This window comes from Ambystoma mexicanum, chromosome 3q (assembly GCF_040938575.1).
Source record: "Ambystoma mexicanum isolate Mex_15411 chromosome 3q, UKY_AmexF1_1, whole genome shotgun sequence".
Taxonomy (NCBI): Eukaryota; Metazoa; Chordata; class Amphibia; order Caudata; family Ambystomatidae; genus Ambystoma; species Ambystoma mexicanum.
In genome coordinates this window covers 1,091,240,839-1,091,268,594 of record NC_090926.1, presented here as the reverse complement: position 1 = coordinate 1,091,268,594, position 27,756 = coordinate 1,091,240,839, and the positions used below count along the sequence as shown (strand labels likewise).

The 27,756-nt window shown below is 44.2% G+C and overlaps 1 protein-coding gene across 1 annotated transcript in view; it reads left to right on the top strand.

The window, feature by feature from the left end:
- The window catches only part of LOC138581961 (fatty-acid amide hydrolase 1-like), a gene marked incomplete at its 5' end in the record, with an annotated part of 308,818 nt that overhangs the window by 152,714 nt on the left and 128,348 nt on the right, over positions 1-27,756 (top strand). Inside the window, 3 exons of the mRNA XM_069652870.1 lie at positions 14,710-14,807; positions 21,723-21,822; positions 25,919-25,962. Coding sequence (XP_069508971.1) covers positions 14,710-14,807; positions 21,723-21,822; positions 25,919-25,962 — 242 coding nt within the window. The remainder of the gene's footprint in view (positions 1-14,709; positions 14,808-21,722; positions 21,823-25,918; positions 25,963-27,756) is intronic.

The window sequence follows — 27,756 nt, the reverse complement described above, 5'->3', positions numbered from 1 at the left end:
TGGGGGTGATGGGAGACATGAGTTGGGGCCTGGTGGAGGCTGCACCTGCACTGCTGGGGGGTGGGGGTGGTGGTAGACATGAGTGGGGGCCTGGTGGAGGCTGCCCCTGGTGACTGGGGGGGTGGGGGAGCAGGGGGACATGTGTGGGAGCCTGGTGGAGGCTGCCCCTGCACTGCTGGGGTGTGGGGGTGATGGGAGACATGAGTGGAGGCCTGGTGGAGGCTGCCCCTGGTGGCTGGGGGGTGGGGGTGCAGGGAGACATGAGTTGGACATGAGTGGGGGCCTGGTGGAGGCTGCCCCTGCACTGCCGGGGGGTGGGGGTGGTGGTAGACATGGGTATGGGCCTGGTGGAGGCTGCCCCTGGTGGCTGGGGGGTCGGGGTGGTGGTAGACATGAGTGGGGGCCTGGTGGAGGCTACCCCTGCACTGCTGGGGGGTGGGGGTGCAGGGAGACATGGGTGGGGGCCTGGTGGAGGCTGCCCCTGGTGGCTAGGGGTGGGGGTGATGGGAGACATGAGTGGGGGCCTGGTGGAGGCTGCCCCTGGTGGCTGGGGGTGCAGGGGGACATGCGTTGGTGGGCAGTAGTGCAAGGTGACATGTGGGTTGGCTGGGGGGCATGGCCATGGTGGATGGGGTGCCTGCAGGACATGTGCAGGGTAGGCCCCTGTGGTGTGGGCCACCTGCAGGGGCCGTGGAGGGTGTAGAGGGAACACCTGGGAGGACCCACACATGCAATTCACGTGTGGTGCTCCCCGCGCACCCCTGTAATACACGTACCCTGATGGAATCGCGTGTGATACTTCCCGCGCACCCATGAAATACACGTACCCTGCTGATTTTGCATGTGATACTTCCCACGCACCCCTCAAATACACGTACACTGCTGCTTTTGCGTGTGATACTTCACGTGCACCCCTGGAATACACGTACCCTGCTGTTTTTGCATGTGATACTTCCTACGCACCCCTGGAATACACGTACCCTGATGGAATCGCATGTGATACTTCCCGCGCACCCCTGACATACACGTATCCTGCTGCTTTTGCATGTGATACTTCCCGCGCACCCCTGAAATACACGTACCCTGCTGCTTTTGCATGTGATACTTCCCACGCACCCCTGAAATACACGTACCCTGCTCCTTTTGCGTGTGTTACTTCCCGCGCACCCCAGATGCACACGTACACAGGACAATCGCGTGTGGAACTTCCCGCGAACCACTGAAATACACGTTCCCTGCTTGGCGTTTGCTGTTTGCCAGCCCTGTGAACTGGTCCAGGGTTAGCGCAGCCCTTTGCGATTATTTGGGGATTTTTGAGGCTTTTCCTTGCGCGAGGACGTTCTTGGGGGCGTAAATGGCGCTGCTGCAGGGTCGCTGCGCCATGCTGCGCCACGGCTGGTTTTGGATGCGAAAATCCATGAATACGCTGTGCGCGGAAATCGATTTTAGCACACGCGGCTGGCGCAGACATTCGCACGGGCACGCTGTGCGCCAGCCGCGTGCGCCACTTTTGTGCGAATTTCTATGAATTACCCTCATATTGAATTGGCTACATATCTTGAAATGCCTTAAGCCTTCGAGATGCAAAGGAGATGTTTGCCCGGGCCCCACTCATCAAAGATTGCGCAGATGCACTAGCCCAATTCATCACAGCATTTATCAATGCATCATTCACCACTGGCAAAGTCCCTCACCTGCTCAGAGAAGCATGGGTCCTACCGTTACTAAAAAAATCTTCCCTTGATCCTGCCATACCAAACAACTATAGACCGATCACCACAGTACCATTCCTTCTAAAAATATTGGACAGAGCTACCTATGCCCAGATCCAATGCCACCTAGAATCAAACCAAATCCTAGGCGCCCGCCAATCAGGGTTTTGCCCTGCCCATGGTACAGAGTCAGCCCTACTCGACCTGAAAAAGATGATGGATGATATCACAGACAGGGGTAAGCCTGCCCTTCTCTCCCTCCTAGACCTATCTGCAGCATTTGATCTAGTAGACCACAGTATTCTATGCCATCACCTCACCTCTGCAGTTGCCTTCTCCCCAGAAGCAGCAGCCTGGATTACCTCCTCCATAGAAGGTTGAGTCATAAAGGTTTTCTCTGATCAAGCATGTGCTGCACCTGCTCCCATCAACTGTAGAGTACCCCAAGGTTCATGTGTCCCCCCCACGCTGTACAATATTTTCACTAAGCCTCTTTTCGACCTCCTAGACGCTCAAGGAATAATTTGCACGAATGAAGCAGACGACACCCAAATCCTGACTCATGGCCTGTGCCTTAACGGCGAGAAGACAGAACTACTCTGAGTCGGACCTCATTCTGTATTAAAAACACTTGAGCCCGAATACACTGCCTTCGACATAGATGGCACTAAGATCACTGCATCACCTGCTGTGTAAACCTTGAGTGTCTACTTAGATGCCACCCTCTCTCTCTCTCACCAAGTAATTGCCATTCCCTCATCAGCAGCATACTCCACCAAACCCCTTATCGTGGCCATACCCTACTTATCAGAAGATAGTTGCCTAACGGGCGGTTGTAGGCACCAGATTGGATTACTGTAATTCCTTTTTGCAGGTACATCCTCACACAACATACAAAAACTCCAGACTATTCAAAATAATGTTTTACAAGCTGCCCTAATCTTACCTACACACAATCACATTTCAGTCACCAGGAAAGCAGTACACTGGCTTCCCATTTGGCAAAGAATCCTATTCAAGACACTTGCTATCAAACATAGGGGTATATCAAAAACAGCCCCACTGTATCTAACCTAAAAAAATGGTTATGCAGCAAATAGATAGGCTTACCAGAACCCCCTACACCCGCAGACTGCTACAACCAAAATTTAAGTGCACCAGAGTGAGAGGCTCCAGCTTACCCGTCCTCACTGCTAAACAATGGAACGCCCGCCCACAGACACTAAGAGCAGAAGAATCCTACCGGGTATTTCGCAAAGCCAAAAGCCGTAAGAACCTGGCTACTCAACTAAATCTTCTGATGCTCTAAACTGTACCTTCTCTGTAACCTATGAAGAATAACTGTCAGTATTGCACTTGCCTTCTTAGACATCTATCTCTGCTAAGTTAAGGATTGATGAAATTGATTGCCCAAGGGCTCCATGTAACTGGTTACAAGCGCCCTGATGCCTGAGGGTTTGCAGGCGCTATAAAAATGTAAAAAATAAATAAATAAAATTAATAAAAAGTTCGTACTCACCTAGTATAACTGTGTGTTTTGACAAAAGTAGTAGATGTATATTCTGTCCCTTGAATCTGCGTTCCACTATTCAGGAAAGTATATTTGCAAGGTGGTTTACTATGTGATTTCCTTGATGAGTGTCACTGCATAACTGATATTGGCCCATGGTTGGTGCCGGTGTTGTAGCAAGTCCGCCATGGTGGAATGGGGAAATACTGCCCCATTCCAAGGTTGGCGGGGCGGTATTTCCCCATTTCACCATGGCCCTTCCCCATTCCCATTTTCGCCACATAGGGCTCAAAGGGACTGGGAAAGGCACTAAGTACGGGACTGCAAATTGCGGTACCGTAATTAGCACTGAGGTCCCTTTGCAGCACCCTACTTTAACGGCTGGTAAAACCAGCCGTTAAGGTCGGGTCTCGCAAAGGGACCTCATAATCAAGCGTTAAGGGTTTAACGGCGCCGACACCTTTTACGGCGCCGTTAAACCCTTGACGCCAGGGTCGTAATGACCCCCATTGTCTACTATCCTTGAATTACTGTAAGGTAATGATATTATATGACATGATATGAAGTGACAATTATAATGTGCCGGTACACAAGTGGTTCTAGGCGCGACAAGATAAGGAAGGCACACAAAGGGAGGACAAAATAATGATTTTACTAGGCCTTGTTTCATTCAGATCGGCACAAGTGCAGGGAAGGGGATAAGTGCCAGGCGGATAGGGAAGGGGAAGTGCAGTTAACTTACAAGTGCAGCTAATGGGTGGCTCATAAGTGCAGAGAGAAGGGACTGTAGGGTTGGAGATTCAGACCCATAAGTGCTGGGAGCCCGGAGGCAGTGCAAGGGCAACTGAACATGCAGGAGCCTGGGCACAAGTTCAGAGGGTGACCAGGTGGTTCTGCTCAAGTTTGAGAGAGGCAGGGAGGCTGTTTGAGAGGAAGGCCCCAGCCGAAGAGATAGATCTTCCCCCAACTCTCTGCTTGGAGAAGCGTCTGACCCTCAGAGAGTTGGGAGTGGATGAGTGGAGAGCTCGAGAAGGAAGATGTATTGGAAGAAAAAGTTGGAGGTAGAGCGGTCCCAGGCCCAAACAAAGCCTTGAGGACGATGCAGAGGGACTTGAGCTTCATCCTTGCAGCCACATGGATCCAGTGAAGAGATTTCAGAGCTGGAGAGATACGATCCCTGGGCTTGAGGCCAAGGACAACTCTCGCAGTCCTGTTCAAGATAAGTTGTAAAGGTCGAAGAGTAGAGGCAGGAAGATTTAGAAAGAGGCTGTTGCAATAGTCCAGCCTAGAGTGGACCAGAGCTCTGGAGACAATGAGCTTCTGGGGGAAGGAGAGGAAAGGAAGAATACCTCTGAGGAGGCGCAGCTGATAGTGTGACTTCATAAAGATGTCAGAGATGTGAGGAGAGAAGGAGAGAGTGGAGTCGAACATGAAACCAAAGTTCCTAGCCTCACTAATATGAAAGTAACTTAAGGTTTTTCTCCCCATGAATAGGTGTGACCTATACTGAATATGTATAATAAGGTTTTACTTACTTAGACTACTGTTTTCTAAATAAGGTCTATGCCGTGGTATGTCTATTTTAAAGTATAGTGTTGTGTTTTTATAATGTGTTTATATGATCTGTGATAGTACTTATTTCCCTCAAGATTTAACCGGGCCTATCTGTATTTAAATAAACCATTTATGTTTACAATACATAGTGTTTCAGTGTTTCTTTGGACCATATGTGAATTACAATTTCTTTGTACTGATTCTACAGCCCTCTCCCCCTCCTTAGATAAGCCTACCATATACTCAGGTGGTACAGCCTTATACTAAAAGTGGAGTCTTGTCCTGTCTCAGTCGAATGGTTTTGCTAAGCCCTTAGTTGGACTTCAGAAAAACTGTCCTAACAAATACCCCACCTGATCTCAGATCCCTGGAAGGGGGCAGTTATATGTGAAAACAATACTCCTTTAAGAGGTACTCCCAGTGCAGGGTGAAATCAAACTCATAGAGTCCTGATTCATGGTCCCCTCTGGAGGCAGCCTGGGGAGGAGAGAATTTTAAAGTGACAAACTTCATCTGAAAATAGTAATTGTGGCATGCAGAGTGGTTTGCATAGTGAGCAGTTGTGATCACTCTTGGTGTTGCATCAAGAACATGAGTGCTGCCTGCCCTGTGATTTCACACTGTGAGATGACATTCCTACATGGCAGCTGTCCCTTAAGCATGCGTCATCCACAATGCACCCACTGCGGCAGCCATCTAGATTGGACAGCTGGGCACAAGAAAGAGGAGTGTTTGCTCCAATGCTGTGGTGAGAATAATAATTTCAAAAACATGTTCCTGCTTCAGATTAGGATATCCCAGGAAAAGGACGGTCTCTATAAGAATGCAAGTCATGTTGACCTTGTTGTGGTTCTCAGAAGGCCTTGAAAAAGTCCCACAGTTAGTTGGAGAAAAGCAGTGAAGACTGAGAAGTTGGAAGGTGATAAAGGACAGAATGTGAAAGGAGAAAGATAAGCAATTAGGTGGAATGGGAGAAAGGAGAGGTGGTGGATAGGGAGAAAGGAGAGGTGGTAAAAGGAGTAAGGAGGGCGTAGATGGAAGAGGGAGTAGAATCAAAGCGGAAGGGTGAGGAGAGCAACAGTGGAAAGAGTGTAGAGAAAAGAGTAGAAGGGGGGCCAGATAGGCCACCAGAGGCAGAAGGAGAGCGAAGGGTGGACACATCCTACAGAGGAGGTTGGGAGAAACAGCAAAGAGGAAGGAGGGAAGATGCACAAACAGAAGGAGGTTGGAGTCTAAGTGAAGGGAGAACTGCCCCCAGTGAATAGCAGAGGACGAAGGGCAGGCCGGACTAAAACTGACCTGGAAAACTCTAAGAGGGGTGGGGCATGAGCACGTGGCAAATCTTTGAGAGGGGACCGAAGGTAAGACAAGGAAAATGGGGTGAAGGAGAACAAACTTAGGGATGAGATCATTTGAGTCTGTCTGAATGAAAGCAGAGAACGGAACTTGGTGAACCAGAGCATGGACCCTAAATCTGGGAGGTGTGTGAGAATCCTGATCCCAAACTTGTATATAAAACAAGCTTACCAACCTCCTGCTGGGGGCTCTGGGTTTTTGTCATTATCTTATCCTACTCCCCATTATCTTAACCTATTCCCCAAAGCCTGAATGTAGGAATTGCCATAGGAGATGTATGCATGTTTCTGCGACAAGGTGACACCTTTTCTTCTTGAATGTATTAATAACTACCTGACAGATATACACTGCACCAAGAAAAGGCACACCTGCTACACTTTGTGCCCAATTTGTTTTCTATTTGGTGCAAATCTATCAAGTGGTTTTGCAATAGGCTTGCTCAATGTTTGCACCTTTTTCTTTATGGGAAAATGAATGGAGTAGGCTCTTCTTTTCTTTTCTTGTCTTCATAACTTTTGAACCATTTAACACATTTTCTCCCTAAGCCTCAGGTAAATCCAGCAATTTAAAAGTTATTAGCAATAGAATTTTGGGAAAAGGTTTTATTTTAAAAGAATTAATTGGCAAACCTTATACTACGGCCCTGTATTAGTAAATGTGGTTGCTAGCAGGTAGGGATTGTAATACATGCCAACCAACATTGTATGCATGTTTTATTTGATTGAGGATACAGTAACAATAACTAGATTGCCCTTCCTTTTACATGTCTAATTAAGAGAGTGTTTATTTGTTTTATTATAACAGTTTCTTGTACATGCTCCACAGGCTTTGCCCTATGATCCCCTACATCAGTATGGAAAAGCAGGTAGGTCATGTGATGATCATGTGATGATCTAGATGGAGTTAGTGGAAGTCTTTGAGGATGTCCTGTATATAGATCAAACTACCAAAGCCCTTAAAATGTTCAACAGGATGGCATGCATGAGGTAAGAACACTTTTCTAGCAAGCCAGCTGCAAAGCCTCTGATCGTAGTGCCTGTCGTTGGTGGCATCTCGTAGAAGGTTCCAGGAAGCCTGATACATTTTCCAGGCATAATGGAGATAGTCGTCTTTAAAGAGAATATATGTATGCTGGAGCTGTTGCCTTATGTGAGGCAGCATTATCCTGAGGAAACCAGTAAATGACACCTCATACAGGACATGGACACCAACCACTCCTCGTGATTAGACTTAATGGGGGGGGGAGACTCACTTAGGTTCAAGATTCCACAGAATTTCCTGACCTGATATCCTATTGTGTTGATATGGGTACATTTGAAGGAACACCTCTTTTCTTAGCAAATCCTAACCCCATATGTCTGCACAAGGATGATAAAGCACATTGAGAAGTTGTTCAACAAACTCTTTATTCCATTTCAGGATATGATGTGAGGTTGTAAGATGGGCTGGCACAAATATGAAGGAACACAGAATCCCTACTCACTATAATTGAGTAGCAGTGATTATAGAATGTTGGGTAAACTGTAGAAGCTGATTCACAGTAGTGAGGCGATAGACAAATGGATGGGCTGCAGGCCATCAAGCTTTGGAGTGGTCTAGCCCATAAAGGTTGTAAAGGCTGATGGGTAGTTAAAGGTCTTCATGAGCAAGGAGCACTGTTGCATGCGTACCATGTTTGATATGCATATTCTAACTGGACCTAGGGCTCTCAGCATCAACCAGAGTCACAATTCGGCTCAATGCAAATTAGGTTTGTTAGTTATTTGGATTAACATTGTGGGGACAGTACAGCAGTCAGGTCTAAGCGAACCAGGGAAGCAGGGGAGACAGAGATGATGAACAGGCATTCTAGGGCTGTTACCTTGTGTGTCTGTTATTAGGAGCAATATCAGAGGCTGTGTGACGGGCACACTAATAACATAGTGAAGAGAAGTACCAGGGAAGATGGACTTAATTGAGTGGTGCAGTGTAGCTCACATACTGTAGGAGGTACCATCTTGGAATGGGAGTGCATGGCCGCGGGTGATACTGCCGAACATGTAGGGCCAACTTTTCTGGGCCACGTGGACATGGTCAAATGGAGAGAGAAACTGATTGGGGAGTAAGGGCTGATCATATGGTCTGGCACTCTCCACTCAGCACTGCTATCCCTGGTTTGGAGGTATAGAAGGGGTAAAGGTCTTCACAAATTTCCAGGTGCACCATTTAGAGAGGAATTTAGATTGCACGGGGCATAGACACTTAGGTCTCCTTCGTCAACAGCCATGCAGGTAGAGGAGCTGTCTATGCAGCGTTGTTGTGACTGTAGCACAGATGGCATTGTGGAAAGACATGACACAAGTAGGCTTACAACAACAACTTCTGGAGGGAGAAAGTGCAACAGAGTGGTGGTGCTTGGTATGATCACATGGTAAAGTGCCGGGCACTCACTGCTGTTATTCCCACAACAAAAGTAGATCATAGGCAAGTCTAGCAGGAGCAGGATGCTTCCTGAATTTCCAGGGGTTCTATAGTGGCAGGATACTAGACTGCTCAAGGCATGGCCGCTTTGGTCTCACTATAAGCCAGGTACGGGTGATTTTTGCAACACAGTTTTGTGGCAACACCACAGATGCTAGGATGCACATTGCAGTAGAAATAAGCCGGGGAAAAAGCTACTGGGTAACTATAATCAAAACAGAGGCAGGGCTCAGCCTGATAACAACATGGTTCAGTGCCTTCCATTTAGCGGTATCAAGAACAGCAGAAAATGGTCAGCGAACCAAGCCGAGGCAGGAGCCTAAACAAATCTACCTTGCTGTCATCTTGGGATTTCCATTGACTTTACATTTTCATCTCTAAAATAAATATGGAGATTTAAGAACAGCTTTTTTTCAGTGATGGGCCATTAATACTGCTCATAACAAATGTGCTCACAAAACACATGTGGATAGGGGGCTTATCGCAGCCCTACTATGCATGTGCTCTCATCGGCATATGCATAGCCAGGTGTCAGGAATGAACCTTAGACATGAATGGAGGGAGTGGTTGCAGCTCTCTCAGGCCCACCACCAATCCCTCTCTTGACACCAAATCCCTCTTATGAATCAGGTTATGAACGCAGGGAGATGAGTGGGTGAATATGAGCGACACTGTTCTCCTCACATTCTGCCCGCAAATCATTTCTTTGAATGAGCCCCACTGATAAGAAATAAAGTGTGTTTTGTGCAGCCAGAATGGAATGTTGATTATATCAGACTGAACATTATTTAGGCGATATGACCCGAGGAGGGGGCCATTACTCGACTGGTAATGGCCCCCCTCGGAGGGTCACATTATCATTAGTACCCCGGCACGTTGTACCAGGGCACTATTTGCAAGTTGAGAAACGGTTTCTCGACTCGTGAAAAAAAAGCAAAAGAAATGCCAACTGGAGATCAGGGTGAAGGGTCTCCATGTAAAAAGCAGAGCAAATGGCCACTGGGGCTCGGAGAGAAGGGACTCCATGTAAAAAGCAAAGCAAATGGCCACTGGGGCTCGGAGAGAAGGGACTCCATGTAGTCCCTTCTCCCTAAACATGGTGGCCATTAAAACCAATGCAAAAAAATGTAAACAAAAAAATGGCATCCATGGAAAGCGCAAATGGACTTTGCATAGTCCCTTTCCATGGCAGTCAGTCACAGAAAGCATTCCGGACACCTGGGGAGGCTCAGAGCGTTCTCAGTCAGGTAAGGCCTGGGCAAGGGCCAGTGAGCTTGCGTTTTACAAGCTCATTGACCCTCGCTGGGTACTAATCAAATTTAGAACAGTATTTATATGATTGAATGTCAAGCGTTAATATCAATTGGTAGCCAGCTCACATTGTCAGACTCATATTACGCTTAGCTGCATTATTAGTTTTGATAATAATAGACTTAACAGCAGAGGTTGCTGTTGCAGTAGCTACTGTATGTGTACTAGTAGTACTTGTCGTTGCACTTACCTTAGTAGTAGTGTTGCCCTCTCATTATGGAGAGAGCTTGTCAATAACTTCCATGCTGCTTCCAGTTTCCAGACGTGGAGAGAAAGAGAGTGGAGCAAAGATAGTGAGCAGAAATTGAGGTACGTTTTAAGAAATGTGTGCATGATTGTGTGAATGGATGCATGTGTATGGTAGGGAGTAAAATGCACACTTTGCGGGGACAGAAGTGAAGGCTCTGAGGGTGACATTGCAGCAGGCTTTGGCAATGAAAGTGATATCAGGGCAACACTATGCACTGAAAGTCACCAAAGGGGAAAGAGAACCATTGGGGAAGAACGTGGGCACTGAGAGTGACTCTGGGGCAGAAAATTGTCCCTGCGAAAAAACATTGGGGCAGAACTGAGAATTGAAGGCAGCATTTGGGCAGAACTGGACACTGATAGTGACCTTGGGGTATAACTATGACAGTGATAGCCACATGGGGATATATGTGGGTATCCAGAGCGACATAGAGTCCGTTTTGGAGGAGTCATAGCAGTGAGAGCCACATGGGGCAGAACTGGGCACTGAGAATGACACTGGTGCAGAACGCGACAGTGCAAGTGGCATTGGGGCAGACATGTATCAGGTAAGCCATATGGGGCATTTGCACAGCACTGATACATGTATTTGAATACTCCTAAAGGCAACATAACTGCACCTCTGAACTCTCTCCATGGTGTGGCACTTAACGCCAACTGCATTGCCCAAGTGCCAGGTTTTAGCCATGCCCAACATGTCACATTATCCACTGCTCTGCCAATCCTAAGAGTTGAGGTTAGGATTATATTCACATGGTTGGGGCTCCTAGAAATAGCATGGGTAGTGTTACGATTTGAACATTGACTTAAAAAAGGGAGCAGACATTGGAGTAGGATTGAATCTTTCATAAACACTCTTTCTTTTGTTACCAGTTATGCATTAAAATGGCATACCATTAAAACAAACGATGAATATATTAATCAGTATCATTTTATCAATAAACACTTGAATGTGTATTTTTATAACTGGTCTGTCGCTCACAAATTGCCTGTAGGATAGTGTTTTGTAGATACACTACAATTCCACAAAAGATATTTCCCTTCTGTAGTATGAGTCCTTTATCAGCATTGGTCGTCTAGAGGGATTACATTGGGGACATAGCTGAACTATTGGATTTCCATCCGATGATGTTTTCCGAGACTCAACCAGTTGTCCTAGGCCACCGGTGCCCTGACCGAACTGTGCGCCATGTTATGAGTACCATCTGTCTAGTATGTGTTGATTAAATATGATATGTTTTTATGCAGACTAAAGGTTATGCAGACCGAATGAGTTAATTCACCAGGCTAAAAATGATTAATTAATATTGAATGGGTAAGTTAAATCATGCACGTTTGTTTATTGAAAGCAATAGAAATCAAATAAAAGGAGAACATTGGTGACGATGGGCATACCTGGCACTCTTGGAAGCGTTTGAAGATTTATGACAGAACTCTTATAATTCAAGAGAACAGTTTACCCATATGCAGGGCAGGCTCAGTCACTTTGACCACTGTTGAAGAGCTAGGAGACACAAAGTGGTAAACTAATAGAAACAGTCTCAAAGAGCTCTTTCAGCCTGTAACAGGGATATTACAAAGTCGAAATAGTGAGAATATCTATTAATGAAACAGCCATTTTAGGAAATACAAAAGATACATATTTTAAAATGTCACTCTCAAATACAGTAATATAGCAATCGTTTAAAAAAAAAACTAGTCAATAGGGAACCAGTGACGGAAATTAAAGAATGGCCTTTAATGGGGGCAGAGAGAATGGAGGCAGGCCCATAAAAATGACACTAGTTCCATCCAATATAAATATCCCCATAACTATAAGTCTTGCAGCAATATGATTTGGAATCGTGAGGGTATGCATTAAACTTTGAACTTTGCCCTGGAATGTATCATTTTAGAGTCTTACACTTTCACCTTTAGTCACACGGGTGAGCGTCTATGGGCAAGACCTATGGAAGGAGAGAGCATCTCCTTGGCATTAGCCTTAACCAGATTCCTATAAACTCTTTGGAAGGATGGAGCAGCAAGTAATTGCATCGGAGCAACTTTTATTTTGAGCTTCCCTTTAAGATGTAGATAAACAATACTTTAAAGAAACAGACACTTTAATAATATGGGAACTGTGTATCAGAATTATGGAAGATACGATTTGCTTTAGACAATAATGTATGTTTTTTAGAATTTGCTCACTCCTACCCATTATTAGCTCAGTTGATAAATGCTTTGTGGAGGTTTTACATGAACTGTGTAAAATGGTATTATTAATTATTTAATCTGTAACACATATCTTTGTGATTGCTGGACAGTTAATTGTTTAATTGCTCTGTGTAAGGTGTTAATGTAAAACCAAACCACAATAACAAAGAAATATTGTTTTTAAAAATCATTTTAATAAAGGATAGCTGTAAAAATGCATCCTAGTAAAAACCGAAATATGTTGTTTTTTTTAAATTAAGATTTCTATCGAGCATGCAGCCCTATGATTTTACATAATGTATCAAAGTCGAATACAACAAAAGTACCGAGCGGGTACAATGATAACCACCATTTAACAGGAGATCGAGAAAAAATATAAAACAACAGGATTATGTTTAACTAAAAGAGCTACCATCAATATCACAGGCCGAATGCATTTAAAAAGTGGATTCCACTCTAAGGTCAACTGAATGCCATCTGGAAACATGCATACAGAGATGCCAGGATGCACGGGACATGTCTCTCAATGTTTGATTCAGTTGATAAAAAGCAAAGTGATTTAAGTCCTCAGGGATGACGTGGAGCAACCTACCTGCACATGAAGGGCCAGATACTAAAAAAGCGGGCATCTCAATTAGGTGGGCCATGGCGCACAGATGTGCCTGTGCCATGGCGCATCTCATTGTAGATGGCAAATTTACAAAGAAAACACCAAAAAATGGCCAGTGTGCAAAGGGGCGCAAATTGTGACACAAAAGAAGCACAAATTAGTGGGCATTTAATGGTGCATCTGATCAGAGGAACCCGTTTACTTGACGCAGCGTTAGATGCCCACATTGATGGCCAATGCTGGCATGAGCCTCCCTTTGCACCAAAATCATGTGGATCCCCCCAGAAGCCCCAACATGAGTGCATCCTCCCTAAGAAGCAGAAGCAAAGTATTTTGGACAGTTTGTTTAACGTTCACTCCTTTTGTCTCATGTTCATAATAAGTTTGAGAATAAGATGCATATTTTTTAACTTCAGCTTTCTGGTGAGTTTACTTTGCACAGTGGATCACTTCCCATGGGAGTAAGTGTATACCACATGTCTCAGGTGGCAGTTTTGCCATGTCATCCATTAATGTTGTAGCGTGCTTTCTATGATTGTGTTGATGTAAGGTAGGATCACAATCTTATTCATATAAATGTGTGCAATCTGGCACTGAGATTGGTAGACAGCCCCATGGAAAGTGTTCTACTCCCTAATGCCCCTAGTGTTCTGTTGCTGCATGGGCATGGGGGCCACATGGATGCAATTAATGACAACACAAACACACCATGCCCAGCTAGGTTATGAATAGCCCTAACTAATCCTGCCCTGATACATGTATAATGATGCATGCCTACACAAATCAGGGCGAATGTAAGGATCATGTTGAAGACCTTGTCTGTGACTGTGAGGATTATACTATCACCAAGATGACACCACTGGTGATCTGGAAGGAGCCTTTTGAAAATAAATACAGGGCTGACAGTACATTGACTTGTGGTGGTATGCATGGTCTGTCATGGGTGTGTTAAATGACCCCTCTCACTTAGCATTTCACGTAAGAAGTGCAGTGGCTCGAGTTACCTCTGGGTGACGTCTTCACCAGCCAGTTGTACTACAGTGATCCTTCCATATATCATTTCCCTTCTCATCAGTCAGTGCAGCAGCATGTTGTCTTCTGGACTGGCAATTTTGGGAATGTGTACCTTTCTCTTTGTGCTGTGCCTTTATTCTGTATTTTTGGTTGTTGTTGGTGTGCACTGTGTGTGTCTTTGGGTAGACTGGTCACTTGCATTCTTTTCAGGGCCACTTGCTCCACTTTTAAATGGAGCAAATGTTGAGGGGAACTTTTGGTGCAAGTTCTGTGTACTGGTTTTGTAAATCAGGATGTTGGTGCATGTTTGCTCACTTTCTGTGTCACCCCTTTTGCATGCTAAATGTGGTGCATTTACATTCTTTCCTCCCACTTTGTGCATGTCCTCACGTTTTGCACTGCTTTTATAAACTGGTAAATCTCTAAGATGCACACTCCCGTGAATGATGCACATCTATGTATGGTGCATTTGTGGTGCATTTCAGATTTGCACTCTTTTTTATTGTTGAGAATCTTACCCTATGTGTTCAATCCTTAGGAAAGGTGGGAAATTAAACGAGGACTTAATGAGCAAGCCTGATATGAGCAGATAGGATGTGTATCAGTAGTAAGAGATGAGTATTGCTAGCTGTACTAATAGTTGTAGTTGTTGAAGTAGTACTTTGAGATGTTGTAGTTGTATTGGCAGTAGTTGTAGTAGGTATATGACTGCTTTTCAAATAATCCTCTTTCCCCTGCAGCTCATACAGTTTACACCTCATCGGACAGAGTACATGGCAAATGAACTTTTCATGAAAGGGGGCTTTGCCGACGGTGCACGCAGTTTATTGGATGTATTGTAAGTGTGTTAGTTAGTAGCCTCAAAGAAAACACATGTTCTGAGTTTCTTGTTTTTGATTGTACTCGCATTCTCTTTCAATGGTGATTTCGTTGTTTGTTCAACTATTTTGTAAAGTAGGACATACATATACTGACATTTGGTCAAGGAAATCACAAATGTTAAATAATTATGTATAAAAAAACAAAACCTATTTTAAATTAGTAGTTGACATCTATTTTTGAGACCACAACAGTGTAGATAAAATAAACATTTGTCTTTCGAACGCCAAGTCATTGTTAGAATTATTGATTGTGATTAATTAAAATAATAGGTTCATCTGTATTACATTGCTCCCATCATTTTAGCATTAGAACTGACTTGGAAGTAGCAATGATTAAGACTTCGGGCAATGGGTGGATAAAAGACATCATGACAAGGAGCAGAATTGGAATGAATACGATATCAAGTGTGGCTGGTGGACACTAGGCATGGCCAATACAGTTTAAACAGAAATGAAACTCTCAAAATTCGACCAGGTCGAACTTTTTGATGTTTGAGAAATTAGTTGTGACTGACACACAAAAAGCATGCAAGGCGAAACTTGAAACCATTAATGTTTGACATTTGAATATGCAGAAATTATACGGCAGACCTGTAGCTAACTGAGAACAGAAATGTGTGTAGCAGGGCGCAGGTTAGGATTAGAAATAGTGCAGGATTTTGTAGTATTGAATTTATATTTTTAGTTAATTTAATGTTTTCTAGTTAATTAAAACATTTCACATTATCAAACTTCATTACACTCCATTCACAAAAAAGCACAGGGAATCACATAAAATATTCAACTATAAAAAGGGCTAATAGGACTTATATTAAAAGTTTCCTCTAACAATACATATATTCATTCACAAGATATCTTGATGTTATTTTTTTCTTAACTTCCATCCAAACTCTACACAGTGTCATTTGTAGCCATTTGTAGTGAACTTGATGAAGTATTTTGACATCTTAGCCAAAGATCACGCTCATTGATGGTGTTCAAGTTGTAGACTTGAGGGCCTAGATGTCTAATATATATAGGCCCCTTCTTTGAGCATTCAATCAGGACGTGTTTCCATAATCTCACAATTACCGCAATTACCACATATTCTGCAGACTCTTTCTTCAACTGGGAGTTTCAGGGCCGGACCTATACTGGCTAAAATGGGTAATCGATTCAACTGTAACAAAAGAATACATCTTTGCAACTCCTTAGATGGACACAATGATGTAAGCTTGATGCTTCTTATTGTTATAATTAATTGTTGACATAAAGTTAAAGGTTTTTAACTAGGAGAGATGGGTAAAATTAGCTACCCCATCCCAGGTTTCAAGTTTTCTTCTGAAGCTCGATTTCATTACATGATAGCTCTCTTTCCAATCAGGATTCCAATCAATGATTTTAAATATCTGCTTAATTTGGCCCACATATGCCACTCTATCTCTTGCTTCCATTTCACTCCCAAAGGAGTGTAGGCGTTGACTGTTATCAACAGGTTTAGAATTGGTGTACAGAAGGGCTGTGTTTTGCTTCACAAGGGTTTCCAATGAGGTTAAACCCAGTTGTAAGCGTATAATTTCCATCGGTACACATTGAGGTAGACCTAGTATATTCCTCCAATATGAATTTTCAATTTAAATTAAAATTAGAGTCTAGAAAGTGTTGGAGAATCAGGATAGAATTGTGTGGGGGGTCGGGTGTATGTTTCGTTGGTAGAGGTGAGGTGCCCCAAAGCAGTGAGGGTTCGCCTGTAGAGTATGGTACATCATTCACCAAAGGGACACTCATTTTTTGTGCTGAGGAAAAGGCCAACGCATTTAAAACCCTATGTGTGTTTTGTAGGTGGAGAAGACCAAAAAAGTGTTAGGGAAAATTGTATTTTGTTGACAGTCATGAATGCCAACGCTGTGTTATCACACATCCATGTCATATATGGCAAAAAATGTCAAAGCAGTGAGAAACCTGTGTGTGTGTTGTACGCAGAGGGAGAGTTAAAACCGTTTTAGGCACATGGGTTTTTTGTAGCCAGAGGCGATGTCCAAAGCAGTGAGAACCACATATCATATGCATTTTGCAGGCAGCCAAGGCCAAAACTGTGTAAACACAGGTGCATTTTGTTGGCAATGGAGAAAGATAAAACAATGTTAAGCATGCCTCCATTTTATAGGCAGAGGAGAAGGCCAAGCAGACTTTAGAGTAAAAGAATGTCAAAACACATGCTCAGCCACTTCAACACCAACACCTCATTCCGCAGCACCCATACTGACTCCAGTGCAAAGTACTTTGAGCAGATCCCGAGAAGAAGGAAAGTTTGGGGTCCATCAAAGCCCTTGAAAGAAACTGGGGCGTATTGAATTATTTTACATCAGAAAAGAAACATCCACTTCTTACTACCTGCCAATAGTTTCTTGATAGGAAAGGTGGAACCCCATTTCGACACCTCTTCCCTATGAACCTGCATGAGATAGCATCATCCACATGGATGGCAAAAAGTGTCAGGTCAGCCTCCCACCCCTCAACTGCAGGTAATGCACTTGTTTGCACCACCATCCCACACCATTATACTAGAGAGCTTTGCTGATTCACGGATTTTAACAAGCCATATTGCACCACTGTCTTCTCCTTGAGACACCATAGCAGACAGACAACATATTTCACCAGCAAATGTCCAATATTGAGAATTCTTTTAAGCATGTTACAAAGTATCACAACAGTAACATAGACCTTGATAAAGTGTTGATAATGCATTTTATATTTAATTATATTTATTGTATTTAATGTGTCACAGTTCTTAACGAACGTCTCACGCGGCATGCAGCATAATCAATTCAAATACAACATAATACATATATTATTACTAGCACTGCCATACAATTACATTTACCAATAAAAAATATACATAATCACCCAGAAACACATCATAGTTCATACATTTAACAGATAAATGTTCACCTAAAAAACAACACCCATTCCTAACACTCGTACCTATCGGCTCACACTAATTCCTATCAGTGAAGCCAGCTATCTCCTGTTCCTCGTTCATTTAATTTCAATTCAAACCAAACCTACTTACCACCAACTTTCAGATACTATACAGAGCAATCTTTAGACAATACTGCCAAACCTCCATTGACTTAATACTATCAGGGCCATAGACAAATCTCTCCAGATATCGGAAATACACATCGCATATTTGCAATACGTGCCTGTTGGTCTCAGGAGTGCACTTAGATAACCTACATATTCTTTAATCCTCAAGCGGTGCCATCTAGGAATTACACACAGTTAGTGTTGACAGTTTCTTTAACCTGAACAGCACAGTATACCGCTGCAGTCCGGAACAGATGTTACATAGTTCAGCCTCAGCCTTAGCCTCAGCCTCAGCCTTACCATTTCGCTGTAGGACTTCAGGGAGGCTAAGTGCCTCAAGATCCCATACCAGTCACTTTCCCAAACCGTATCAAAAGAACTTTGTTCAAGCTCCCAACCTACAGCCTCTTAGCGATCTCCCCATAACTTGTCCATCGCAACTGGCTTTTGTCTCAGAAGCGAGCATGTTGTATTGTGTACCATTTTTATTTATAGGACACCATGCCTACATACTATGTGCCCTTTTAATGAGAACAGCCCCAGTATGAGCCTTAATGCAGTCATAGGTATACATTTAAGCAATATGCCCCAAGCAACAGGGGCATTACCGAGTCAGGTAATGCCCCAGGGCCCATAGTTATAGGCCTGAGCGAAGGACGAAGGGGGACGAAGGCGGCCTCCAGCCGTGTGGAGTCTCGGAGCGGGGATGGCCCCGCTTCAAGCTTCCTCATTGGCTGAGGGGCTGCCATGCCCCCACCGGGGACGAAGGTGTGGAATCCGTGGGATTCCCGGCCGGGTAATGCCCCAGCAAGGGCCAATAAGAATGGTACTTTCATTCTGATTCTCCCTCGCCGGGTACTAATGTGGAATATTCAACATCCCCCTCCAGAACTTGCCTTCCAGCACCTTCAACCAACGATAAGCCTCCATATTAAAGGATAGGGCTTCCAATCCGTAAAACACAGCCAGAAAAAAACCTTCTTCATACAGCCTAGATCTCTTCAGACTACTCATAAGCACACTAACACTGTCTCGATCAATATCCAGTTTGATCTCCTCTCTACTTTTACTACTTTTATCACCTTACCTATTAGTCCTTAAACCATCAGTTCCTTGACCTTTCTTTATATATCCTATCCAATCCTTTTTCGCCAATTGGGTTTATCACTATTTCAGCCTTACTAATTCTGATGGTTTAAAAAAAAAATCCACATACGTGATATATTTCTACTACTAAATATTTCCAACATGTGTTGCCATCATGTGTTGCCGCTGTGCATTCTTAATTGAATAATTCCATCTCCTCATAATGCTGATAACCTTATCACCCCAGATTATACTGCTTCTCCTGATTAGAAGCATATCATTTGCTAGAAATGTGGCTTCAGAAATCTGCTTGAAATTAGTGATCCTTGCTGGGAAATACCAAGTTGCCACTACTTTGCCTGAACCTCAGTACCACACCCTAACAATTATGTTCTGGAAGCAGTGCAAATGGCAGTGGACCACTGTGAGTGTAAGCAAGTCCACCAATCATGTGATCTAGTGATCAAGGAAATGATTTCATGGCCACCACTGGACCCAGTTCCACCTTCACCCCTATCCTAATTCAGCAAACCCCGGGGCAGCAGCTGAAGAATGCTATTCGCCAGCAGGCCATTTTGTACATAGAAGGGTTTAAAAGTACCAAAGGACAGTTCATCCTAAGTCCCCTAGTTAGCAGGTGGGCTTTGACAGCTGACGAGAGGTCTAATGTAGCCCCTTTGAGGACAGGCAAACCATGTGTATGCCCTGCTTTACCTATGTCCTCTGCCTCGTGGCAATGCACTTCATAGATCAGTAACACCCACTTGATCAGATGGTGAGTATGGCACAGAAGGTCTGCACAAACTGCCTTCAAAGGGTGAAATGTGTTAGAAAATCTATAGTCACTCCACAAACTCCCCTACAAACAGCTGAAAATGCGTATACTGGAACGTCTGTGGCGACAGTGTAATGCAGTGACCAACTAGAGCCAGAGCTTGCAACAGGAATGTGCCGACCTTAAAACTATATAGCAGGAAATATAGAACACGTTATGTTCTTCATTGAAGCCTTTTGAAGAGGCCATCAAGCATGTTCAGCTGTTCACGACAACGCTCAATGAGTTACTGCCACAGGCGCTACTCCTGGAATGAGACCAATTCCATGTAATACATGAACATGATAGGTCTGTCATGCAGCAGTAGAAGAACTGGCTTTGAAACTGCTCTCGTTCTTAAAATAGGATCAAATTGTTGGGATAAAAGAGACAGTGAAGTACCTTCTAGTTATATTTCTTCGGACACCATTGAAAGCCAAGCTGGCACTGTGTACGTAGACTGTGCATGAGGAAGAGGACAATACTGCCCATTATAATTTGCAAGAGTAAGCATTGCTTTAGATATGTCATGGTATAACACTGGCTGCTCGAAATCCCTTTTTGAGTTTCTATCTCCCTAATTAGATAGCAGGAGTCAAAACTTGCCCAGCAGGATTAGGTCACCAGGAAAGCTGCAGGAATCTTGCAGGACAAAACTGCCCAAAATATGTTCAAGAGGTTCGAGCACCAATTGGGGAAGGTGAGCTTTCCAACAGAGAAAATAATAACTCTTGGTGAAAGATCTTCATTGGAACTTTATTATAAACAAAGATGGCATACACACACTGCTGTGATGGACTTTCTGATCGAACCCATGATTTCTTAGATACACATACATTGTGAAGAGTTTTCCCCTCTGGATGTGACTCCGATGTTAACAAAAGCTTGTGGTAGCTCCATACACACTATCAAACCTACACATTTTGGTTTCGGTTTCTTCTGATTTCTTTCTGTCCAACTTCAGCGGTCACAGTTCAAATTCAAAAGAAAAATGCATATTTGTATCTAAAATTGTAATAACCAGACATTTTGTTAAACATAGGTATATTTACACATGTATGCGTACATATGGATGACGTACTTGCAGCAATCTCCCTTTATAGAAGTATTGCTTGAACTTACAAGAAAGTGACCTACGAATGTTAATGAGTCGCCCCAGATGACATTCAGAAGATCCCTTTATGTTAGATGTTTCAAAAGGAGTCATGAACCCCACTACAAACCTGTGCTCCAGCTCTGGAAGCCCCCTGATCAGCAATGGGATAGACAATAATGTAATACTCAAACATAACCCCCCAAACCGGAAATAGCTTTTTGTATTCTTAGCACAAGGGGGACGATGATTCAAATAGAATCAATATTATTTTCCGCACAAGGCCCACAACTGCTGGAAATAGAAACACATCATTGTGACCGTACGAGGACCTAATGCTAGAAAAGGCAAACATAATATGCCTAGGTCAAGGCCCAGGCACTCTGAAAATGAAACTCCTTGTGTTTAGGACCCTTAAAGGATGTCACCTTGGTCGTGGGCCCTCCGGATTTAAGGTTTGTGGATGACCCAGATGGCAGTATGCCCCATGCCATATTTTAAAAACGCCCACCAATTTAATAAACATACGCCATCCGCCCCACATTCTAGATTCCAGAAAAAACCCACACACAACGTTTGGTGTTTTTTCATCTGGATGATAATGTTGGTGTCTCTTAGAGAGTAAACAGATTCGTCATACAGAATAACTACTTCACAGGTGCCCACCAGCACAAGCACACGTGCCACCCGCCCCCAGCACAAGCAGTAGTAGAATGATGCCCTTGAGTGTAGGGAACATGCTTTCCAATGCAGAATGAATCTGTCCCACATGGATTTACAGTGCTAAGCCTGTGACGTTGTGTCTTACAGTGAAGGCGACATCGTGGACCCCAACTTGAAATCTCAGATATCTGTGTACAAGCTTCCAAGATGGGTGAAGAAGATCCTGTCTTTCATCTTGAAACCATTCGTAAGTTTTAAACATGAATACATGGGACGTATGCTGAACTGACTATACATTGATTTCTCTATATATTGGTCCTTTAGGACCACTTTAGAACTTTGGTGTTTTTCACACCCGAAATACCAAAAACTGTATTTAGCAAATCAGTGCAGCATGACCATGGTACAGGCTTATCACCAACTTCAGAACATTAACAATACCTTCACTGCCAGTGGAGGTCAGAAAAGTCCAATATTGCTGCCACGTGGATTGAGCGTATCACATTGACTATTTTGAACATCACATTGGGCCTCATTATGACCCTGTCGGTCCGGAAACAACGGTGGCGGTAAATCCGCCACCACCGTTGTTTCCGGACCGGCTGATTCCGAGTTCTGCAGGCGGGAGGTGTCACTCCCGCCATGTCTGACCTTGCGGGAGTAACGCCACCTGCCTGCAGGCGGAAATGGAAACACCGGCTCCGTCATAGACGCAACCAGTGTTTCCACTGTCCCCATCCCCATGGAGTCCTATGGGACACCATGGGAATGGGGATTTACGGAATTCCACCTAACGAATGACCTCGTCACCGGGTTGTAATGCCCTGGTGATTCCGGCAATCACGGAGGCGGATTGGTATTTCGGGTCTGGCGGCAGCCTGCCGGTTTTTCAGGAACGGCTACCGCCGAACTCGTAATGAGGCCCAATATATTTAAAATATCCCCTTTCCTGCTTCTGTCTGGGTATCATGTCAGAGACAAGTGGTGCACGAGGGATCGGAAGCAATGGCATTGGACTCATCAGACGATAATTGAGGACGATTCTCAAATTGCTCCTGCCCATAACTACCAAGGCAATGTAACAATAAACATTTCTTTCTGTTACTAGAAAGAATTAAGCCCATGTACACCTAACACATAATGCTCAAAAACTCTTCTTCAACCTCTTCCAAGGAATACTGGCATCACCTTGTTTCTGTAAGAAATAATTGGGTGGTGGTACCCCTTGCTTGTTTGTCAATTAACTGTGGTATGCTTATAAACATTGTCACACCTAAATGTACTTCTAAAAGAGTAGTTGTGCACCACTCAAGTATGAAGTCTCAAGTGTGTAAAGGAAATTTGATTTACATATGTAACAGGTAGTTCTGGCTGATAATCAACAGGATGGGGATGAGTATATAGCATGTGACATGCAGGTATGATTGTATACTACCAAAGGGCTCCTTAATTGTAAATGTGTCCCATCACCCGAAATAGAATTCAGCTGTTAATAAACTTTAATATTGGAAGGACTTCTTATCAGCAATACTCTTCGCAGTTGCATTGGAGCAAATATTGCCTCTTATGAAACTGAATTTTCCCAATTATAAACAATAAGGCTGAAAAGATTTCTCACCAACAACAGGCATCCACAATGCAATTAGATAGTGCCTCCCAAATGATCACTTTCAATTATGCAATATCAACAATAAGAAAACAAATTCTCAAAAATATCCTTCATCCAGGAAATAAATGCTGACGTAAAATGCTGACTATACATGCAAAAGCCAACACACCTATTAATATGCCAATGATATGTGCACTATGCAGACATTATATGCAAATTGTCTTCACAGTTGTAGACTGTTTTGTTATTAACATATCAATAAAGTTGTTGCTTAGAGGACCAGTATCAAAGCTTCATAGTATACATGGTAGGCATGCAAACAGTATTGCACACTCTTCAGAGCTTGCGACTAGCTCAAGCTATTTTCCAATAATTAACAGCAAATTAGAAGAGTCCAAGTAGTAGGCACAGGCACTTTCCAAAGCTATGGTAACTCCCGATGGACTACCAGTCCAGGATTCCAAGTACATACTTAAGGAGGCTCTTTGAAATGGATCTGCATGATCTGTCTGCGGGTAATTTACCCCCAATGGAAATGTTTGCATGGGCAATGTACGCAATACAAAATGTTCGTATATTTCCCATGCGAACATCCATTACAAATCAACACCAAAACCATACTAACATACACCCCCTCCCACACCCACAACACACCCCCACCCACACCACCAACATACCCCCACCATCCTACTTCCTTTCCCTTCCGATGCGCTGTGTCCCTGCGTTGCCGGTTCCCTTTCACTTCCGTGATTGGGACCTGGGGCCGCAGGGTCCTTTTCTTTTTTTTTATATATATTTTTTTTTTCGGGCAGCTGCAGGGCTAGTGTAGTATAGTGAGAGGGGTGTTGCGGGGGACACCCCCACAGCGCCTGTTTTTTTTCTTTTTTTTCCTTTTTCTGCTGGGTGTGCTGCAGGGGGTGTCCCCCCACCGCAACCCCCGCTCACTATACTGTACAGTATACTGAGCAGGGTGTTGCGTGGGACACCCCCGCAGCCCCAGGCCTTTTTTTTGGTCGGGTGAGCTGTGGGGGTGTCCTCCATAGCCCCCGCTCACTATACTGTACAGTACCAACTTTTGGTAGTTCAAACTTTTCGTGGGATGTGTTTTAGGCCTTTTGGTGGGGTCGGGAAATGAATCACCGTAATTTCGTCCTATTCCCTAAAAATTACTACACTCCCAATTAAAGGGGTACAGTCTGCCTGAGCAGGGTACTTGATCCAGGAGATCCAAGGTATTTTAGTAACAGTACTTTTCCGCTTTGTTTCTTTGCACAGGTCCCTCGCTCCACTCTCCACAGGTGTTAATATTATTAAAGCACAGTACAAACGAAGCAGTCCTCTCCCACAAGCTTTGCACAGGCCCCTCTCTCACTCTCCATGGGCGCTGATATAAAACACCCTCACACGGGATCCTTCCACTAACTGTCCACTGCAAGCGGCATCGAAGGCAATTAGCAGAATTCCCAGAAGGCAATTAGCAGGATCCACAAGGCAGGAAACAGAGTGCAATGCAGGACACTCCTTATTTGAAGTGAGAAGCACTTTTGCAGAAGTATAGCAAGCGCAGCTCAGGGTAACAGTAGGTACACACCAGTACTCAGTGGGGCCCCAGCATTGCCCAGCTCATCGCCATTGAAAGGATACAGCAGACAGGTGAGTTTCTCTATTATTCTTTATTTAAGAGCTTAACTATGCCCCACTGGTTTCCTTCAAATTAGCTCTCTTTCTGTTACTCTGTGCTCCTAAAGGTGCACATTCTAATGGAAGATTTTACCTGAAGTGCTCTACATTCTAGTGTTGCAGGCTCCAATGTTACATAGTGCAGAATGTTACAGTCTGTCTAGTGGTGCTTCCAGCTTTGCTAGTCTGAATGTTAAGCATTAGAGTTTGCATCCACAACGAATAGACATTGTTTTTGTGCATTGGAGTTCCGGTGGTGTTGTTTCTGTTGTATGACATGCATAACAAACCATGCTTGGGATATCCTTTCTTGAGGATGTGGACAACGAACAGTGACGTATTGCCCCAATTACTTACTGGTAACCTTCATTAAGCAGAGTCCTACTCTTACTCATCAGTCCTGTTTCTCAGTCTTCATGGGAGCTTTGAAAGACAATGTTTTGATGTATAAGCTCCTTACAAATGCCCAATTAAATAAATAAAATACATAAATAAATGCCCTGGAAGAGTTGGGGTTGTGCACCCTTCTTGGTTGGGCATAGGTGGGAGGGGAGTTTGGTAGGTGTTCTTTACATTTCTAGGGAGAGAGCACAGACACTAAAATAAAAAAGAAAAGAAAACAACAGGGAACCCTCTTCTTGTGGAACGATGAAGAGTAGTACTTGGTGTAATTAATATCAGCAGTAAGTAAATGAAGCTTTGGCAATGAGTACGTCATATCAGGGGCTCCAGGCAATACCCACCCGAGGAAAGAGATAGTTCTTCTGTAATCTCATCAACCTCAGCTTGTAGAAGTGACTGTCTCTGCAACATTTTCTCTGAAAACAAAATTGTTGTCACATTAGCATTGGGACAGTAGGGGGCTGTACTATGGTTCTAAATGTGTCTGGACTGCCATTGACACCAGTGAGGGTGGTACATTATCAGGAAACTGTGACGTTCTCTCGTTAATGTGTCATTGTGCAGTAATATTTGTGCTACTGCAATTGCAATATTTCTGTATTATCTATTTGACAACACAACTGGAATTATATGTGTCCCTCTTTTATTTTAGTGTCAACGAATTGCTAAGGAGTTGAATTCCCTTTGTGGAGCAAGGTAAATTGCACTATTCCAAGGATGTCCTTATGAGGACCACCCAACTGGGAAACACCATCTTTAGATGCAGGAATTCACATTCACATTCAATAACATTGTTTACTTACATTTCACAGATGTTGAGAATGTTCCACCAGTATAATACTGAATATTAAGTTAGCCCTGGCTACTATGCTTGATGGCTGCTTGGTGGGCCTTATGAAATGAGAGGGTAGCCCTAAGTTTGTTTTCATAAAACAGGTGAGCGCTTCCATAAAGCCACACTGGCAATGTACGCTTTTGTTGTCCCAGAAAGGTTACATGTCAACAGATTCTGAACTACCCATGCTCCTCAGCCGTGGGTTTAAGGCACACTGGCAAGGGAATAGGCCACCATAATAACGTGGCAGGAGATGTTATGGTTCCTTGTAACCTCTGGCCAGTGTATATTGGATTTTGAGACTGTGGGCCTCATTACGAGTTTGGAGATAGCCATGCCCTTAACATGGCTGCCTCCAAACTCGGGTCCGGGTCCGTGGTCCCTGATTGGGGAAATACCGGGCCATTCCGACTTTGGAGGGCCCGGTATTTCCCCATTCAGGGAACCCGGACCCGGACCATCCCCATTCCCATTCGAGCCCCCATAGGGCTGAATGGGAATGGGGAGGGAGCTAACAACGGGCCCGTCAATAACGGGCCCGTTGTTAGCTCCCTGGTCCCCTCGCGGAACCCGCTAAGGACATCTGGTAAAACCAGACGTCCAGAGCGGGTCCAGCTAGGGGACCACGTAATAGGGCGGAATGGGTTTAACGGCGCCGGCACCTTTACTGGCGCCGTTAAACCCATACCGCCAGGGTCCTAATGAGGCCCTGTGTCTCTTGATTATAGGGCTCACCATTCCCATTTGGATTCCCCTTTAATAAGCACATTTATGACTTTGTCCGAGCCCCAAGGTACGTATGCATGCACCGCTTCAGTGACCTTTGGCCACAGGCATGGCTACCCACCTGTACTCATTAGAATTCAGCAACGACTACGACAAAAACGTGCTCTTACTGGACACATAATGCTCCCCACGCTCACAACACCCCTTTTCCATCAGAATGCAGCGACGAAATATGACAACATTCTGTTTTCCTGGTCACTTAACAAGTCCTTTTGCTATCACACGTATTCCCCCACCCAGCACCCATCCACATGCCCGACTTCAAGGGTAGCTTTTTGGAGCCCGGCCAGCCCTCATAACTCCTCATCCTGGCCAAATGCACACACGCATTCCAGCCTTCCCACAATTTCTCACACCTAGGAATTCAGTCCCACAAGGGGGCGTTCCCACCACAAGTGCTTTGAGAACATGCTAATGTGATACAGGAGCTATACAAATGACTACTACTACTTGAATTCTTTCTTCTGAATCGAGGTTTCTTGAAATATGCCAGTAGATCTGAAAATAGGATGCTGGTGCAGAGGACCTCTAATAATGATGCAAGGCAATGGGGCAGTCTGAGCACTGTCTCCCGGGAATAGAACATGTAGGTTTCCGGTTGTAAAACGCAGACATTTAGAAGTTAGTGGTAGATGGCCAGATTTGGCGAAGGACATGTTTATTTTCCCACTGCAGCACTAGATGTACCAACCCACCTTCAGGGAGTTGGGTCAGCATCATAGCCCTGAGTCCCGAGTGAATGGGTGAGTGATAGTACTTTTTTGAGACGCGCTCATACAGTATTCCAGGTGCTGTGATGTGTCCTATATATGTGCCTCTCTGTACAGCATAACATATCGGTCTAGCTGCACACATACTAAGTGCACACA